Source organism: Neophocaena asiaeorientalis, unplaced genomic scaffold, assembly GCF_003031525.2.
Source record: "Neophocaena asiaeorientalis asiaeorientalis breed wild unplaced genomic scaffold, Neophocaena_asiaeorientalis_V1.1 scaffold117, whole genome shotgun sequence".
In the NCBI taxonomy this organism is placed as follows: Eukaryota; Metazoa; Chordata; class Mammalia; order Artiodactyla; family Phocoenidae; genus Neophocaena; species Neophocaena asiaeorientalis.
In genome coordinates this window covers 1,401,444-1,421,737 of record NW_020173951.1, presented here as the reverse complement: position 1 = coordinate 1,421,737, position 20,294 = coordinate 1,401,444, and the positions used below count along the sequence as shown (strand labels likewise).

At 40.9% G+C, this 20,294-nt stretch overlaps 1 protein-coding gene across 1 annotated transcript in view; it reads right to left on the bottom strand.

The window, feature by feature from the left end:
• Positions 1 to 18,073, bottom strand: part of NEK10 (NIMA related kinase 10) — a gene marked incomplete at its 3' end in the record, with an annotated part of 188,453 nt that extends 170,380 nt beyond the window's left edge. Inside the window, exons 1-4 of the mRNA XM_024752854.1 lie at positions 18,005 to 18,073; positions 15,113 to 15,179; positions 3,478 to 3,601; positions 3,012 to 3,072 (exon numbers count right to left, since the gene is read on the bottom strand). Of these exons, the coding sequence (XP_024608622.1) occupies positions 3,012 to 3,072; positions 3,478 to 3,551 (135 nt within the window). The remainder of the gene's footprint in view (positions 1 to 3,011; positions 3,073 to 3,477; positions 3,602 to 15,112; positions 15,180 to 18,004) is intronic.
• Between the last annotated feature and the right edge of the window lie 2,221 nt (positions 18,074 to 20,294).

Below are 20,294 nucleotides of genomic sequence, written 5' to 3'. Positions count from 1 at the left end.
AGGGGGGGAGATGTGGGAGGGGGGAGATGTGGGGACATATGTATGTGTATGGCTGATTCACTTTGTTATGGAGCAGAGACTGACACACCATTGTAAAGAAATTATACTCTAATAAAGATGTTAAAAAAACAACAACTATATGACACTGATGAAGGAAATTGAAGACACCACAAAGAAATGGAAAGATATCCTGTGTTTGTGGATTGTAAGAATTAATATCATTAAAATGTCCATACTACTCAAGCAATCTACAGAGTTAGTGGAATCCCTATCAAAACACCTATGATGGGCTTCCCTGGTGGCGCAGTGGTTGAGAGTCCACCTGCCGATGCTGGGGGCGCGGGTTCGTGCCCCGGTCCGGGAAGATCCCACATGCCGCGGAGCGGCTGGGCCCGTGAGCCATGGCCGCTGAGCCTGCGCGTCCGGAGCCTGTGCTCCGCAACGGGAGAGGCCACAACAGTGAGAGGCCCGCGTACCGCAACAAAACAAAACAAAAAACAGCAAAACTTAAGGAAAGAGAAGGGTGTGGGAAAAAAAAAAAAAAAAAAACACCTATGATATTTTTCACAGAGCTAGAACAAATAATCCTAAAATTTTTATGGAACCACAAAAGACCCTGGATAGCCAAAGCAATCTTGAGAAATAAGAACAAAGCTGGAGGGATCAAACTCCTTGACTTCAAACTGTACTACAAAGCTACAAGTGATCAAAACAGTATGGTATTGGCACCAAAAAAGACACATAGATCAAGAGCCCAGAAAAGAACCCACAAACTTATGGTCAATTAATCTATGACAAAGGAGGCAAGAATATACAATGGGGAAAAGACAGTCTCTTCAATAAGTGGTGCTGGGAAAACTGAACAGGTACATGTAAAAGAATGAAATTAGAACATTTTCTCACACTATATACAAAAACAAACTCAAAATGGATCAAAGACCCAAATGTAAGACTGGAAACCATAAAACTCCTAGAAGAAAACATTCCTTGACATAACCTGTAGCAATATTTTTTTGGTTCTGTCTCCTAAAGCAAAGGAAACAAAAGCAAAACTAAACAAATGGGATATAATTAAACTTAAAAGCTTTTGTATAGCAAAGAAACCATCAACATAATGAAAAGACAACCTACTGAATGGGAGAAAATATTCACAAATGATGATGACCAGTAAGGGGTTAATATCTAAAATATATAAATAGCTAATACAACTCAATATCAAAAAAACAAACAATCTGATTAAAAAATGGGCAGAAGACCTGAATAGACATTTTTGCAAAGAAGACATACAGATGGCCAACAGGGACATGAAAAGATGCTCAACCTTGCTAATCATCAGGGAAATGCAAATCAAAACCACAATGAGATATCACCTCACACCCATCAGAATGGCTCTCATCACAAAGACAACAAGCAACAAACGTTGGCAAGGATGTGGAGAAAAGGGAACACTGCTGGTGGGAATGTAAACTGGTGCAGCCACTATGGAAAACAGTATGGAGGTTCCTCAAAAAACTAAAGGTAGAACTACCATATGATCCAGTAATTCCACTCCTGGGTATATATCCAAGGAAATCAAAAACACTAATTTGAAAAGTTACATGCACCCTAATGTTCATAGCAGTATTATTTACAATAGCCATAATATGGAAGCAACCTAAATGCCCATCAACAGATTTATGTAGATGATATACATATCACACATATATATCACACACACACACACACACACAATGGAATTCACTCAGCTATAAAAGAGAATGAAATATTGCCATTTGCAACAATATGGTTGGACCTAGAAATTATTAACCTTAGTGAAATAAATCAGAGAAAGACAAATCCTGTATGTTATCACTTATATGCGGAATCTAAAAAATAAACAAACGAATATGTATAACAAAGCAGAAACAGACTCACAGAGAATAAACTAGTGGTTACCAGAGGGGAAAGGGAAGTGAGGAGGGGTGATATAGGGGTAGGGGATTAAGAGGTACAAACTACTATGTATAAAATAAATAAGCTACAAGGATATATTGTACAGCACAGGGAACATAGTCAATATTTTACAATAACTATAAATGGAGTATAATCTTAAAAGGATTTAATCATTATGTTGTACCACTGAAACTAATATAATATTGTAAATCAACTATACTTCAATAAAAAAAATGTTGTAAATGCTGTAGTTCTCTGGTAAGTTTAGTGGATATAACAAAAGCCAGTAGGGCTGTATTACCACATGAGCTCACAAACAAATTTACTTAACAAGTATACCACAGTTGACTTTGGAGTCTGGCTCCCGGGTTTCAAATCCCATCCCTGCCATTTACTAATTTACTGTGCTAAATAAGCTGTCTTCATTATTATTAGCATTTCTGTGTTATTCCCTAAACCTCCATGGATAGCCTCTAATCTCTTGACTCTCTAAAGTCTGACAGAAGCTAAACCAAAAAGAAACATTTAGAGATAAATTCAAGCAGCAGTACCATTCTTTCTCTGTCTATTAAAAAAAATAAAAATGCTATTGTAAAAATAGCCAAAACTCACTCCTTCCTTTCCCCTGTTTTTGGTGAGATATAATTTGCAGCAAGCATCAAAAGTGGTGCTGTAGCAAGTGGGCAGCCTGAGAAGTGGGGAAGCAGAGACGAAGGGAAAGGTGATGAACAGTGTTTTGGAGAAATCAACTTCCCTAGAGCTCTGCAGTGTCAAACATTGGGCATTCAAAAGAAGAGAGCTCTGTTTCTATACTGAAACGCTTTTGTTGATTAGGACACATGGCACTGAACAGAGGATAAAGCGGGCCCCAGGCATGAGAGCAAAAGAATGAAAAGGCTGTGGATACAGAGTCTTGCATCCTGAACCTGAACCAGGTATGAAAGAAACAGCTAGAAGAAAGACAAAACATAAGAAAGAACAAAGAAAAATAGACTTATCGTTCACATGATGTTAAATGGATCCCTTTGGAAACGTGATTTCTCTGTCGTTAATAGACGCACATTCTTTGAAAACACTACCTGTTGTTTGCTTGACTGAACGTTCAAAAGGCACAGAAGTCTTTTAAGATCTGAATAGTCCCTAGGAGAAAGAATAACACAAGGGGATATGTGTATACATATAGCTGATTCACTTTGTTATACAGCAGAAACTAACATGACATTGTAAAGCAATTATACTCCAATAAAGATGTTAAAAAAAAAAAAAGAATAACACAGTGTCAACCAACAGAAGACTCCAGGTGAACTAGTCATGTTACCCACTAGTAACATGGAACACTGCTACTTGGAGGCCTGCTTTTATAGACTGAAACACATACATGCTAAACGTTTCTGTAGAACTCTAGAAATGCACAAACATTTCAGTAAACACTGTACCCCAGAGCAGCAGTTGTCAAGGATCTACTCTATTTCTCAAAAAGTCATTAAATCTGGTTGCTGGCCACTGCCTGAGTTAATAATTAGCAAAGACTCAGAAGGGAGTTACCTGGCGATGATTCCTTGTTGTTTTTTATCGGTTGATTTTTCCGTGGTCTTCACTTTTTTGTCTTGATCAGGCATTGTAAAACATCAATGCCCCAGAATTAACATCACATTCCTTTCAAAGTAAACTAGAAGGAAAAACTTTAGTTGGGTTATGTGCTCCAACATATTCTCAATTAATGCAGGCAAAATTCACTTATAACATTTATTTAAATATGCACAAACTAACATTTATTTGTAATATAGCAATATAAATGCTAATATGAATAACATTTACTGTTTATCATTCAAAGGCCTTTGGATACATTTAGGGCATAGCTTATAATTATAGTAGTACTTTAGCCTATATTTTCTGAGTCATTCTTGATTTCAAATATTCTGACCCATTACCCCAACAAGTATTGTTCTGCTTGTCAGGAAAAGTGCCCCAATTTGGGGTTTCCAAAATATACATAAGCAAATACCTGAAGTCCAACTGACACTTTTATGCCATCTTACTTGTCTTTCTTGGCAAGTTTCCTTAACAGTAGAGTACGCTGCTACTTCGGGGAGTTCCTCTCTCATCGTGGTCATGCCCCTAAAAATCCCAGAGGAAGCTCCACCCACTTGCAAATAAGCATTACAGTGTCAAGGGCAACACACAAAATGTCCTTGGGTTTCCAGAATTCCTAAAGTTTTTAAGCTGAATCCCCATGTGAGTCAACTCTAGTCATAACCTCTTCTGCAAGAATTGGGTCAGTCTTGCACAGCCCCTGGACTCACTCAAACATCCTGTTAAAATTAAGACAATGGGCGCATTGTTTTAGACAATGGAGTTGTTTATGCTAATCTCTGGGTCACTAAACTTAACTTAATTACAGTTTCCTCTCTCCCAGAAATGGGAACTTAAACTAGCCAATCAGGAATCTCCTGATCAGCACTAGTTAGGCAAGCTGCCTGATAAAACCCTCTATCCTCTTTAGGAAAAGTAACCTTGCAATAACCAATCCGTTTTTTGCCTAACTCCTAATGAAGAATAACTTCCTCATTCCTGCCCTCTTCTGCCTAAAAAAGTCTTTCATTTGTACAGTTCCTCAGAGCTCCTTTCTATCTGCTAGATTGAATGCTGCCCATTCATGACTCACTGAATAAAGCCAATAAGATCTTTAAAATGTGCTCAGTTGAATTTTGTTTTTTAACAATCCAGACAGTGAGGCTGCCAGCCTGGGAACACAACCCAATAGGCATCTCAGTCTTCTGAATTAGGCTTTGTAGTCATTATGGTTGGTCACCCTTCCTAGGATAAATTTTAATACTATTTCCCACTCCTACTCAAAAGGTTATTATGAGTTCACTAATGGAGAACAATTTATTTGTTTACCCTTTCCTTAATCAATTTCTGACTAAATTGTTTTAGAATAGAAACAAAAAGAAAGTTGAAGATACTCATACTTTCAATTACATAGCAAATAAAAAATTAAATGTACTATTGGTTTAATTCTTGACTGGATGTAAAATTTTCCAGTTACGCTTCAATGCTACTGCTTGACTTCAGAGTGTTTTTCAGGCATGAAAAATCATGCATTATTGTCCTACAATTCCATGCCTCAATGTATTATGAAATTGATGGTCAAAATCCAAGTGTTTCAGAGGTATTTAGAGGCAAAAGAAATGTGCCAATGGGTATTTTACTGCAACAGAATCTAGTGAAATTTAATTTTGCGAAATGAACAAACACAGTTTATCTAAGGATTTAAAAACTATTTTCCCAATATTGTTGTCATACTTGTGACAAATAGTTGAGCTGGAACTAAAAGCTGAAAAGCAATGCTCTCATCACAGATGCACACCAAGAAAAGCACAATATCAATATTTTAGGATTGTGCCCAGGACCTAGCACCATGGCTTCATTCCTTCAAGAAATATTTATTGAATGCTTACTATGTCCAATCTCAGACAGAAAACTACTAAAGATAAAAGAGGATATCCCAGATATAGGATTCTACTACAAGCAAAGAAAAACCCACTTAGGAACTTTAAACTATGTTTTGTGAGATATTCAGATAGAGAGATGATTTAGCATCTGTTTAAAAGGAAGAAAGAAAAAAGGAAGGAACAAAGGGAGGAGTAGGGAGGAAAAGAGGAAGAATGGATGATCTGTACATAATTTTTCAAAAGCAAGAGATCCAAGTGCTTTTCATATATAGATATTAAAATGCCCCAAAAGTTCTAAAATAAATGGAAACCCAGTCAAAATAAATATAATCTAACTTTACTTTTCCCTGAAGAACAGAGGGAAAATTCCACATAGACACACTGGCCTGTCAGCTTCAAATTCTGCTCAAACCATAGCTCCAGACCATTTTAGAAACAGGGACGTGAAAGTCACAGTGATTAGTACATGAAAATGTGTGGAAAAGCTCACAGGCTTCTGATGCTAGATGATATCTCCCACAATCAAACCCTGCTAAACACTCTGTCTTATTCCCTTGGTTAATCTCTGTAATTTTATTGACCCAGTGTGTGAACAGGAAATAATCCTCTAATAGTTTTATCAGTTTAAGATTAGCTTCTACTCTGTGAGCTGGAAGAGTGAAAATAGATAACTCTCTGGAAATGTTTCACTTAATTGAACAGTAAACAAATTCACCAGAATCAGAAGAAATAGGCAATTGCCTTTAGGATAAAAAATAAAATCCTTTCCACTTGATGGCTGTTAAAATGGAAACTGTTCCAAAAAAAAAAAAAAAAAAACTTCAAGAACTTGGGAATACTATAAAATATTTAATTTAATCCCATCTTTAATTAACAAAAATGATAACACTATACCAAAGGCTATAATTCAAAACTGGTGGGTGGCAGGGAGGGCAGTTCATCTCTTAAGTCATTTCCTAGAAGCAAACAACTTTCTGAGGAAGTGTTCCTCAGAGGGCAAGTGAGGGCAAGAGCCGTGCAGGTAGAGTTTGCCTCAGAGCCAGTGTCCAAACTTGAGGGAAGGAGTGGTTGGTAAAGGGCCCTGAGGGAGGTCCTAGCCCCTCAGGTGTAAGGGAGCAGGACCCTATGGGGCCTTCCTGGGGCAGACCCCTCCCCCATCCTCTGCTGTAGCTCGTCTCTGAAGTAGTATCTGATGCACATTTCCTGACTTGTTTTACAGATGCTAAAAACACCATCAAAAAGGAAGAAATTAACTAGTTGATGATCGTTAAGCACCTATTGGCACCTAAGGATTGATAATGTTAATACCCTGTAACCTCACCATCAACCAACCAGACAATTGTGCATGAGTGGATCATATACCCTGGGACTCCCCTCCCTCACCTGGCCTTTAAAAATGTTTTGCTGAAACACATTGGGGAGTTTAGGCTTTTTGAGCACTAGCTGCCTGGACTCCTTGCTGGCCCCTGCAATAAAGCCTGCACTTTCCTTCACCACAGCTGGGTGTCAGGAGATTGGCTTTACTGTGAGTGGACAAGCAGACCTGAGTTTGGTTCTGTGACACAGGCACTGCTGACTGGGGGCAAAGAGACTCCAGCAGCTTGAGCAGTCCTTCCAAAAAGAGACCCAGGAGCTGGCTATTAGAAGCAAAAGAACTTTGAAGCCAATACCTGGGGCACACAAACAGGCCTTAGGGATGGGGGCTCTGTGGATGCCCACATCCCCCAAGGATGAGCGTGGGTGATGGGGCTGCAAGGGCCTGGCTGCAGATGCACACAGAGCAGAGTCGAAGGCAGTTCCCTCTTGCTTTGACTCTGACTTCTCTGAGCTCTTCCATCGTCTCCCTCACCCTCAGCCCACTGCAGCTCAGCTCCTTCAGGTCACTTAGCCTCAGCTCAGATGTCACCTCCTCGCTGAGAACTACTCTGCGACCCATTCACCATCACATGCTCACACTCACCACTCTACCCTGTTTTATTTCCTTGTGGGGCTCATCAACATCAGGAGAACTCCTAGCCATTCACTGGTCTCCATGCACTTGATAATAAGCCCCATGTGGGCAGGGACTGTGTCTGCTTTATCCTCACACACAGAACAGCAAGTGGCACAGGGTAAGCACAGCGTATGGACTCAAAAAATATTTGTGTCACAATCAGTAAGGAGTGGCTCAGGTATTTTTACCAAAGTTTGAGAATTATTTGCTTTTTAACAATTACTAATTTTGGGATTAGAACCTCCCTTGACCACTCACCATCCCCCGCCCCCAACCAAGTCTGGTGCTCCTTCTCGGAGCCCAGGGAAGCCTGTACTACCCACGCTGCAAACCTGTGCAAAAAGTATGGCAATTGCCTGACGACCCCATAAAGCAGGATTGGGTCTCCTGTATTCACCAGACACATGGTAGGCAAACAATAAATATTTATTGAAAAAAATTAATGAATGGATGAATAAAAGAATTATTTTTAAAAACCAATGTCATTATTCCTTTAGTTCAAAGGTCTTTCATAAAGCTTCCTTATAAATCAAATCAATTGATAAGTATTTGTAATGCTATAATAATATTGAACACACTCAGGAATGATCTAACTTATTCAATCTTTAGGAGGAAAACTGGAGTCCTAAATAAGAAAATATTCATGAACAGTGCTTCTCAAATTATCCATAAAGTTTATTTTTACCAAAGTTTGAGAATTATTTGCTTTTTAACAATTACTAATTTTGGGATTAGAACCTCCCTTGACCACTCACCATCCCCCGCCCCCAACCAAGTCTGGTGCTCCTTCTCGGAGCCCAGGGAAGCCTGTACTACCCACGCTGCAAACCTGTGCAAAAAGTATGGCAATTGCCTGACGACCCCATAAAGCAGGATTGGGTCTCCTGTATTCACCAGACACATGGTAGGCAAACAATAAATATTTATTGAAAAAAATTAATGAATGGATGAATAAAAGAATTATTTTTAAAAACCAATGTCATTATTCCTTTAGTTCAAAGGTCTTTCATAAAGCTTCCTTATAAATCAAATCAATTGATAAGTATTTGTAATGCTATAATAATATTGAACACACTCAGGAATGATCTAACTTATTCAATCTTTAGGAGGAAAACTGGAGTCCTAAATAAGAAAATATTCATGAACAGTGCTTCTCAAATTATCCATAAAGTTTTTTTTTTCCAATCTATTATGGATCAACACTTTTGGTCCATATCGTATCCAGGAAAATAAGCCCATCACTGATCATGTGCTTGGATAGCACAGCAATGTCAAATTGCTATAAACATTTCTCAATGCTTGCTCTCAATTTTGTATCTCTCCCTCATGGGCCAGTAACACTAGTCTGAAGATTACCTCAATAGCACTGGCCTAGGTACCCGAGGGTTCTCCTTTCAAATAACAATATTGTTTTCACAGTGACCCTAGATGATCCTCTGAGAATCACTGCCCTATGTGGAGTGCCTGAAAGGACTAACCCAGTCATTGTCAATTCCAGGACAACCAGGGGAGGGTAAGAGTAGCTGAATGCACTATGTCCTATTTCTCTGGGGGTCTCTGTACAGTTTCATTTGAAAACAAGGTTCCACTGCTAAAAATAAAAATAGAAAACCACTCATTTTCTAACATTTATTTTACAGATGAGATGAGGCCAGAGATTATGATACTTGCTACACAAACACTTGTATTCACTTATATTCATATGGAGATTTTCCTTTGATTCTAAATGGAAAAGGTGAAATTTAGTATTTTTTCTTAAAATGGAATGGGTATAGAAGTGAAAGATTACATATAAAATACAAGTGCATATTACTTTAAGGACAAACATTCAGTATCTTTCCTCTGTACCTCTCAGTCATGGAACCCAAATACTATCTCAGATCAGATAGTCAAATAGTTTGGTGTTTACAGCCCTAGTCAAGTACAGGCATAATCACAGTTCTGACTCATTGTTGAATTTTTAAACCCATTTTTAAAAAGAAACTCTCGAAAGTAATTCATTCTCCTGATGTCACCTGAAATTTGGGTTAATAATAAAAGAAAGTCCCCAGAGACACACACCTCACTCAGTAATTGCAGGGTAAACACGTATGACAGAGAGATTATCCATGCCATGGTAAAATTAACTGATCGTAATTAATCTAAATTGTGCAATATAAACCCACTAACTAAATAACATGGCGAGTATTTATGATATGGTTTTCAGATTCTCTGCCCAGAAATTCCTTTTTATACCACAATTGCCTTAGCTATTCGAGAGATCCTTAAATGGCCTCATCTTTTCTAAAGATAAAACAGAAAAATCATTTGATTCATTTTGGGAAATAGTTTCATATCCCACAGATACATGTTTTTCCTTCTAATCACTTAGGTTGCATCTTTGTAACTATTCCATTTTATTTACTACCTTTACTAATGGTTTAAAAAAATAAAACCAGCACTTAGAACATAATAGCAGTAAGAGTTTGGCATGACTAAGGTTAATTACCACTTTGCTACATCAGCTTTATTATTTTTGAAAAGGCACTAAAATAAAGTGTCATGAACCCTACCACGGAAGTTAGAACTTCTTGTACCAACAACAGGGAGTCCTTCTTTCCTTGGCTGAATGACAGCTAACCTCCATGTTAGATGTCAAGATGCAGTCTGTCTGTGCTCAGGTAGGTATTAAAAACTTACAGAACTTTCAGCCCCACAAATAGATGGAAATGCAAAATGAAAAATCATTACTCCAATTCCTTTAATGTAGACATATTTCCTTAAAATTCCTTTAAAATTTGAAAAAAGTGGTTAAAATAAGATATAATTTTAAATAATATATAATTCACATAGAGCAACCAGAAATAAGGAAAATGTGTTTAAGTGTATTGGTTAAATGCAACTGGACCCTGGCGTGCTTACAAATACACATCCATTCATCCTGGTTCACTCATGAGAACTAGGTAGGTGTTGTATTTTAATACCATCGTATGGTGCCAAACAAAGTTGCATTTGCTACAGAACTGCCATTGGCAAAAGTGGCATCAGCCAAGGGCAAGTACTGTCATGGCCTTGCTCCCGAGTCAGCAGACTTGACACCTTCCTTATGCACACTTTATTCTTTAAACAACCTTCTATTTTCTAGTTAAACAAGCACTTGGGGGTAAAAGAATAAAACATGATAAGAGTATTCTGTCTCCCACTCATTCCCCTGAATATTTATTGAGCACCTGCTACAGGTTAGACACTCCCTTAGGAGTTTGCCTTCATCTTCTTCTGGTGAATAGTAACCCAAGGTGGATTGAGAGTGCTGTTCCAAAGTTAACTAGAATATATGACAATAGGCACCATTATCATTTTCCTATTTTCAAGATGTATTCCCATTTTAACTCATATCTTTTGTCATAAAGGGTAATGCCTGCAGATAGGAATGGATTTCCTGGGGGGCCCCTCAACTGCCACTGCACAATATTTGTGATAGTCTGTGCTCATGCCTTGTGTGGCTGCTTACCCAAGTCTATTTGTGACAAAGGGTAGAATGAACCTAAGACCCATGTATTAAGTAGTGATATTGTAAAGGGGAAAAAAGGTCCAGATGGTATGAAGAAAGAATTTATACTAACCAGTCAATGAAAATAAATAAAGTAGCACACCAAATTTCTCTTTATTCATTGACCTCCAAACATAGTAAGATTACATTCAATTCTCTGTTTCTGTGAGACAGAGAAAGGTGACAATATTTATTCATTCCTTCAAGAAACAATTTTTGATTTCCTCATATATGCCAGGCACTGAGGATACTGCACTGAATAAGACATGGTAAAAAAAAAACTGCCTTCTCCCCAAAGTTAGCCATCATGGAAATAAGACATGATAATAAGTGAGTATGGATTCAGCCCAATCCCCTAGACCCTCAAAGAGTAAAGAGAACACTGGGTAAACACACTGATGTTCCTAATAATTGGTGGCACTGAATAACTTTTGTTTCATCTAATAACATTTAAGTGCATTTTTAATTTATTGTGTGCTGACTGTGCACAAGACACTACTGGATGCTGCAAAAACATCCATCCATAACTCAGCAAGTGTGGGAAATGAGAAATATGTAGGTTAAACAACATGAAACTGCTGATATTGGGTCTTTAAAAAAAAAGAACAATTTCTTATGGTTCGGCCTAATACAAGGGATTAAATAAGAACACTAGAAATGTCAAAAAGCAGAGAAAATTAGTTTCCCAAGGAGATTATAAATTGAATGAATTTAAGGGAAAGAGAGACCACTGTGGGCTGAAGAAAGAGCCATGAAAAGGCACATGTGACAGCTGTGAAGCAGGTCTAGGAGAATGGCCGGGGCAGGGGAAGAATACTCCAGGGGATGCACAAAGGGAGGGAGGCCAGATCCTGAGAGTCGTTTGGGGAGACAGGGAGCAGATGAGCTGGGCTGGGGTTGATGGTGGCCTCCAAGGCTATGGCCAGCTCATAGAACAGAAGATCCTCAAATAATCTCAACTCAAGAAGAGCCCTTGGGCATGAACCTTGGAAAAATGACACTTCCTCTTCCTAAGGCCCTTACTCATTAGCTCACTATTTTTCTATTCAGTACAGTCCCTGTCTGCCCACTTCTCTCCATCCTCACTGCCAACACCCTCGTCCTCATGATTGCCCACCTGAACTACAGGAACCACTTCCTAAATGGACTCCCAACTTCCAGTTTCTCTCTCCTCCCAACAAGAAGAAGTCTGTTCTCCACACAGCATCAAAAGCACCCTTTTTATGGTACAAATCTGACCAATTGAGCCTTCATGGGCTTCCCATTTCTCTCGGCATAAAAACAAATGTAAGGAGGATTTGAGGTGCCATGTGAGATGAAGCCTCTGCCCGCAACAGCTCCACACAGACCTGGGCCGTGTGTCCCTGCCCCAGGCCTGCTTTTCCTGCACTCCTGCGACCTTTATTCCTAGACTCAAGGGCCAGATTAGTGCAGAAAGCCCTGGAAGGCTCATCCATCTCAACTCAAGTATTCATTCTTTAAGGAAATTTTCACTGACCTCCCTGCCTTGAAGCTCTTAATAAAGGGGCAGATTCAGGCAATAATTCAATAACTATGCATCTGTCTCCTCTAGCTTACTATAAACTAGTCAGGGATGTGGATGACAGCCAGTTTGCTCATCCCCAACATCCAGCACAGCATTGCTAGTTTATAACAAAAGAAGTATTCAATAAATGATTGATGAATGAATGAATGAATAAACAAATCCCAAGAGAAATGTGATTGGGAAGCTCCAGCTACAACTGGAGGATCATTGTTTATAGATGGAGAATAAAGATTATGAAAAAAACTTTCAGCAAATGATACATTTGCCCCAGCTGACCAGCATCTAGCTATTACAGAATGTTGGTTTGACAAAAATCTCTTTATAAACACAGGGAAGCCACAAGGTAAATAAGATATTTGTGTTAAATATGGGCCACCTCAAGTATACATGATAGGACAATAACATTTCCTACAGGAATGAGTATTCACATTTATGTCAAGTGTAGCACACACACACACACACACATGCACATTATATGAATGCTGTGGTCTCCACTGATGAGAGCTAACAGGCTTGGGACTGTGAAGTCTTCCTGTTACACGGCTGGGATGCAGGTGAAAGAAGCAGCAGTGATGGAGTAGACCTGGTTTCTACATGCCTGCTGAGTGACCTCAAAAAGTCCCTGGGCCTCTCTGATTATTAGTTTCCTCATTTACCAAAAAATAGACATAATTATATCCCCATTATAAGATGGTAGTTGGAACTAAATAAAATAAAATGAAACTCCTTTAAAACTGTCCAGGGGAATTCCCTGGTGGTCCAGTGGTTAGGGCCCAGGTTTGATCCCTCGTTGGGGAACTAAGATTCCCACATGCCACGTGGTGTGGCACCAACAAAACAAAAAACTGTCTGTAGCTAGCTAAGTTGTTATTATGACAGCTGTTGTAAATACTACCATTGGTAATATTACTATTACTTCGGTCATGCTTATTTTAAGTCATTTGCTTATATTCACTGACTTTGGTTCACTGATGACAAATACTAGACATAAAATGAAAAAAAGTTTTATTTTTAGTGTCACAAATAGTCTTCATTTTAATTTGTTACACCTGATGTTATTTCGGGTTTACAGTTATAAGCACTTTCATGTATTTGTTTAATCCTAAAACAACCCTGGGAGATGGTTGTGTTGTATCTCCAACTCACAGATGAAGGAACTGAGGTGCTGAGCTTCAGTAACTTGGCTAAGATCTCATATCTGGTAATAGTAACAACAATAATAAAAGCAAATGTTTACATGGGGCTTACCCTGTGCCAGCACCATTCTAATTGCTTCCATACGTTAACTAATATAATTCTCCTAACAAAGCTATAAGGCAACTACCTTTACTGTCCCCATTTCACAGATGACAGAACTGAGGCCCACAGACGTTAAGTAATTTGTCCAAGTCACAGAGCTTTACACCTCTGGTGGCAGAGCAGGAATTTAAAGCCAGGCAGGGCCTTCCCTGTTAATTGAATGCTATACTAACTTTCACTTATTGGTGGCCTTTATCCAGCTCTCTATCTGCCTAAGTGAATTTTCTAGGTAAATGTTTATCACCTTAGTAACCAAATATTACTTCAGACACACTTTTCTCAAATTAATTAAAAATTCCCGGTCATTTATGCAAAATACACTATATACTGGGTAACTTTTTCCTGCTGGCCCAGGATCAATGTTATGGCTGCTGTGCTTTATCCATTCTGCCTCTTGTTTTTATTTCAATTTTTGTAGGAGGGTTTTTTAGTCTCTCTTCTAGATATGTGCCATTTGATTGTGATTTTGTCACTTTGACTCTCTTGAGGGTTGTGAAGCTAGACTCCCTGTCAACTATAACTATTCCTAATACAAGACTGAATAAGCTCTGAGTTGAGCCTCCCCCATGGATGTGAGTGCACGACCTTTATTAATGACTGTTGCAGATTTCAGCTGAGATGAAGGGAAGTTTGACTTCTAGATATGAATGAGCAATCATTTTACCAAACGAAAAACCATCTATTTTATTCAGTGCTCGTTTTCATGTTTTTTTTTAATCACACATGTCAGGCGGATATATGAGTACACATAGAGTTCACTTTCCTGTGGAAGACCAAGTCTCAAAAATGTAAGACTCATTTCCAAATCCAAGCCACATAACCTGTTCCCAAGGTGACACTTTCTATCCCCACACGCCCATCCTACTTTATTGTTATCTCTTAACTTATTTCTCTCCCCCAGGTAAAACATAATAGAAACAGCTAACATGTACCTGGCACTTCCTATGTACCTACCATAGTTCTAGGAAATTTGTCTCTACTGATTCATGTAATACTCACAACAACTCCACTGTATATGTAAGGAAATTGAAGTGCCGAGATGAAGCAACTTGGCAGACGCCCTGTGTCCAGCAGTGGCAGAGCTGGAATTTGAACCCATGCACCTAGCATGAGTCTGAATTCTGTGGACTCTGGGCTACCACCCATGGGATCCTGGGCTCTGAGGGCACAGGCACTTGGTGATGCTCCCTTCTGGACACCCAGTAAACTTCTACCTCCTTTCCACCTCTCCAAGGGCTCCACTCAGTCCACTTTGACTCTGACCTCAAAGTCTGACCAGCTGAGACAGGCAGAGTGACATTCCAGGCCCTTCTTTCACTTACTTGAGACTTTACTGGTTACACTTTCTTTTGCCTCACCTTTATCTGGCAGAGGGCCCTGGATCCATCAGATGGTCAATAAGTTGTCACTGAATGAGTTTCTTACCTGTATCAGAACAAAGTTTGTGATCAAGTAGTATAGTGTGACTGGGTAGCAGGATGATGTCCTAGAAATTGTACTTGACTGAATTAAAAGATTGATTTTTACCTTTTGTGAGCTGACCATGGAAATTTCACAATTCCAACCTTCAGTGTTTCTTTTACTTCTTTTTTAAGACTACTTTTTAGGGCAGTTTTAAGTTTACAACAAATTTGAGAGGAAGGTACAGAGATTTCCCATATACCCCCTACCCCTACACCTGCAGAGCCTCCCTCCTTACCAGAATGGTACATTTATTACCAAGAATGAACCTACAGGGACTTCCTTGGTGGCGCAGTGGTTGAGAATCTGCCTGCCAATGCAGGGGACACAGGTTCGAGCCCTGGTCTGGGAAGATGCCACATGCCGCGGAGCAACTAGGCTCGTGTACCACAGCTACTAAGCCTACGCGTCTGGAGCCTTTGCTCCGCAACGAGAGGCCGCGACAGTGAGAGGCCCGTGCACCGTGATGAAGAGTGGCCCCCGCTCGCCACAACTAGAGAAAGCCCTCGCACAGAAACGAAGACCCAACACAGCCAAAAATAAATAAATAAATAAATAAATAAAAGAATGAACCTACATTGACACATCATAATCACTCAATGTCCATAGGTTACCTTAGGGTTCACTCTTGGTGTTGTACATTGTGTAGGTTTAGACAAACATATAATGACATGTATCCATCATTATAGTGTCACACAGAGTATTTTCACTGTCCTAAAAATCCTTGTGCTCTGCCTATTCACATCTCCCCCACCCTCAGCTAACCCCTGACAACCACTGATCTTTTCACTGTCTCTAAAGTTTTGCTCTTTCCAGAATGTCATGTAGTTGGAATCATACTGTATATAGCCTTTTCAGACTGGCTTCTTTTCTTAGTAATATGCACTTAACTTTCCCCCATGTCTTTTCATGGCTTGATAGTTAACTTTTTTTCAGCAATTCCATTGTCTGGATGTACCACAGCTAATTTATCCATTCACCCACTGAAGGACATCTTGGTTGTTTGCAGGTATTGGCAATTGTGAATTACGCTGCTACAAACATCCATGTGAATGTTTCTAGTTTTTAGACATGTGAAAATTTATTAAGTATAAGGCACTGTGCACTTGATATGGGTTATACACATTTAGTCTTTAATATAATCCTATGAGGTAGGGGTTATTATTAGCCCATTGTAGAGATAACGAAGCCACAGATAAGTGGCCACAGAGCTAAAATGTTGGAGCCAGGATTCAAACCCACGCATGTCTGACTCAAAGCCTATCTCTTGCAAACTGCACTGTACTCTCTCTCTTTCCCATGTTAAACTTATGCCATATAACAACAGCTACCATTAAAATGATTATGGCATGAAATACAGACTGTGAATTGAAATAGTTTCCAAACCAAGGATCTTGAAATTAAAGTAAAACCTGGAAGTTCAACATTCATCTTTTATAAGTGAAAGCTTTACTGGATGCTATGCAAAACAGTAACTTCTTGTTTTAGAGAATCATTCATTTAACCAGTATTTGTTGAGCCCCTGCTACTTGCAGGGTGCTATGATAGACACAACAAATGGTGAGGAAGACAAACCTGGCCTCTGCGCTCAGAGAGAGAGTCTAGAGGAGGAAGCAGAAAAGCAATTAGGCAACATTCAGAGAATGACTGGGGAGTGAGAGCAGGGTTGGGGAAGGTGCAAAAGTGGAGTCCATCGAAGGCAGTGTGAGCAACAGGGGACATCAGCACACACAGGAGAGAATGTGGCATGTTCTGGGAACAAAGATGGAACTGCTGATGGACGGCCTAACTAAGAAGTGTGGATGAGGATGACAGGGAGTCTTGGCAGGAAGTGAAATGCCCTTATATGTTTTTTGGAAAGATCAGTCTAACAATAGACAGAAAAATGGATTAGATAGGGCCAAACTGCCATCAGGGAAGGTGGATGGGTGTTGAATTTAACCAAGAAACTGGTGGAAATTCTAATGTAGTGAGAAGGGATTTAGTGATGTGGGAATTGATTTGACAGCTATTAAGAAAGTATAGCCTTGATAACCGGTAGAAATGCAGAAGAGGCAGTAAGTGTCAAAGATATTGTCCAGATGTGGTGTTTGTATCTTGATGCCCAAGACAGGGAATCCAAGGGCGAAGCACTCTGTGGGAATGGGGGAGATGGTGTTTAGGGTTGTGCACGTGTGGAGTTAACTCGCGGTTGGGTTTTGGGGTCTGGTGCTTAGTGGAGCAGCCTAGGCTGGAGGTGGAGGTTTTCAAGTAATCAGCTGACATGTGGTGCCTGAAGGCCTGGAACTGAACAGGCTCACTCACGTTGAGCAGAGAAGCAGAGGGACTGTCAGAGCAGCATCATAACATAAGGGGAAGGCAGAGAAGCGACGCCCATAAAGGGTTTTATGAAGGAGCCTCCGGAGTGTAGGAGCAGATTGGAAGAGACACACTCAGGCTTCCTGTAACCAGAATAAGTCCTTATGGAACTGAAAGGACCATCACGCATGGTTGATGGCACTTTCCCACCATCCATCCGCCAACACCAACCCGTCTGCTATGAGACAGGCTCACAGTGACTCCCGCACGCCCGACAGCCCGCACTCTCTGCCCTGCCTCCTGCCGCGGGGAGCTCACTCCGAGGCCTCGGGCTGCTCCACAAGCACCTGCGGACATCTCCCTGGAGACCCTGCCTGAATCCGCGCGCCGGCAGAGGAACGCCCGCTCCGGCCCCACTCTCCGCGCCCAAGGGAGGGCCCCTCCTTCAGGCCAAGCTCGAAATCGCCCTTCTCATCGTCTCTGCTACTTACTGTCACGCTGCTCTGGATCGGGGGCCCGTCCTCCTCTCCCCTAGCCCGCGCCTGGTCCCCTCCACCTCGGGGGCACTGCTGCCAGCAGCACCGTTGGTGCATCAATCCAATCCTCCTTCCGGCCACGAAACCGGAGCGTCCTCAGCCAATGCCGACACCTCTTCTTCCACCGGCAGGGCGCCCCAGCCAATCAGGGGTAGCCATGCTGCGGCCCGCCGAACGCCGTGGCGACGGGGACGCCGGGCTCGGGTTGCCATAGCAACCGGAGACGCGCAGGGCCGGGCTGCAGCGCGCGCTGTCGGGTGGGGCTTGAGGGCCTGGCGGCGGCGGTAGCCTCCTCACCCCGACCTCGGGCTGCCTGCCACCCAGGGTTTCCTAAACGCTGTCGGTTTTTCTGGACTCGGTGTGCCAACCTTCAGTGTTTGAAATAAAATGGGTAGGAGAGAAAGCAGCTTCATTTTGGGGTGTTTAATTTCAAGAATTGCTATGGACTAAAAATCAGTTATCTTCCAAAGCAGATACTTAGTTTGAAAAGGACCAACGGTACCTGCTGAATAGCTTTCGTGTAACGTGGAGACAGTTTCAGCGACTCTGGCGTGAAAGTACGAATGAGCTGTGTGGGACACCTGTCACTAGTTCGTTTTGTGGCACTGGGCAAGGCTCGTCACCTTTTGTGAAAGTCTGAAGCTTCTTTTTATTGAAAAAATTTTAATTCTATTAAAGCTTTTTTAAAAAAAATACTCTTTACATTGTGAAGCTTCAAAAAATGAAAAATATTGAGCGCTTATTTTGTGCCAGGGACTGTTGTTCCAGACACTTTCCTCGTTATTTCACCTACTCTTCACATCATCTGCTTATTTTTTATTTATTTTATTTTTGGCTGCGTTGGGTCTTCGTTGCTGTATCCGGGCTTTCTCCAGTTGCAGCGAGCAGGGGCTACTCTTCGTTGCAGTGCACGGGCTTCTCATTGTGGTGGCTTCTCTTGTTGCAGAGCACAGGCTCTGGGCGTGAGGGTTTCAGTAGTTGAGGCACACAGGCTCAGTCGTTGTGGCTCGCGGGCTTGGTTGCTCTGCAGCAGGTGGGATCTTCCTGGACCAGGGCTTAAACCCGTGTCCCCTGCATTGGCAGGCAGAGCCTTATCCACTGCGCCACAAGGAAGCCCCCATCTGGTTATTTTTCATCTTAGTTTAGAGTTGTAACACGGAGGCCCAACAGGGCGGAGCTGGTAAGTGATGGAAGCAGGGGAGAACCTAGAATTTCAATCCAGAGCCCAGTCTTAACCACCATGCTGTCTGTCCCCTGGACAATTTAATCTAGGACCTACTCAATCCCATCTTAATGTTGCTCCAAGTGCCCACAGGAATGTCAATTAGTGTGGTGATTCAATCTCCCAAAACCTGATTTAAAATGAATACAGTGAATGCTTCTGTGATGTTTCTCTCCTTTGAATAATAATGAAAAGTAGGCCTAATGGAATAACAACACTTAGGTTTGAGTACTTGAAAATACATATTTGAAACGAAAACAATAAGGTACCATTTTGGAAATACAGAAAGGTGAGATGAAAGTCAAACTCAGGTGAATGGAGCAGAACTAATTATACTTCAGAGAACATAAAACCAGCAGAAATAATGTTACCAATCAAAACACAAAAAGTTGAGAGGGGAAGGCAGACTGATGCTGAGTAGAAAAAGTATTCTCTACAGACATTTTAAACATGATGCAGGAGACAAAATTACTCCTCTGAACTTTTCTTCATCAGAATATTGAATGTGCTTCCCACCTTTCTTCTCCTCTCTTAAAATAAAATCTTGCTTTGTCACAGCTTACCCTTCCCCCTCCCCATATCCTCAAGTCCATTCTCTAGTAGGTCTGTGTCTTTATTCCTGTCTTACCCCTAGGTTCTTCATGGACATATATACACTACCAAACATAAGGTACATATAGCTAGTGGGAAGCAGCCGCATAGCACAGGGAGATCAGCTCCGTGCTTTGTGACCACCTGGAGGGGTGGGATGGGGAGGGTGGGAGTGGGGGAGATGCGGGAGGGGTGAGATGTGGGGACATATGTATGTGTATGGCTGATTCACTTTGTTATGGAGGAGAGACTGACACACCATTGTAAAGAAATTATACTCTAATAAAGATGTAAAAAAAATGAAATAAAATAAAAAAATAAAATCTTAAACCAATGTTTTGGCCTTCCCTGAATGTAACTGAAAATTGCAGAGATGATTATGAAGCATGGGACACACTGGGCTCTCCAGGAGAGGAGCACCACACCCACCCA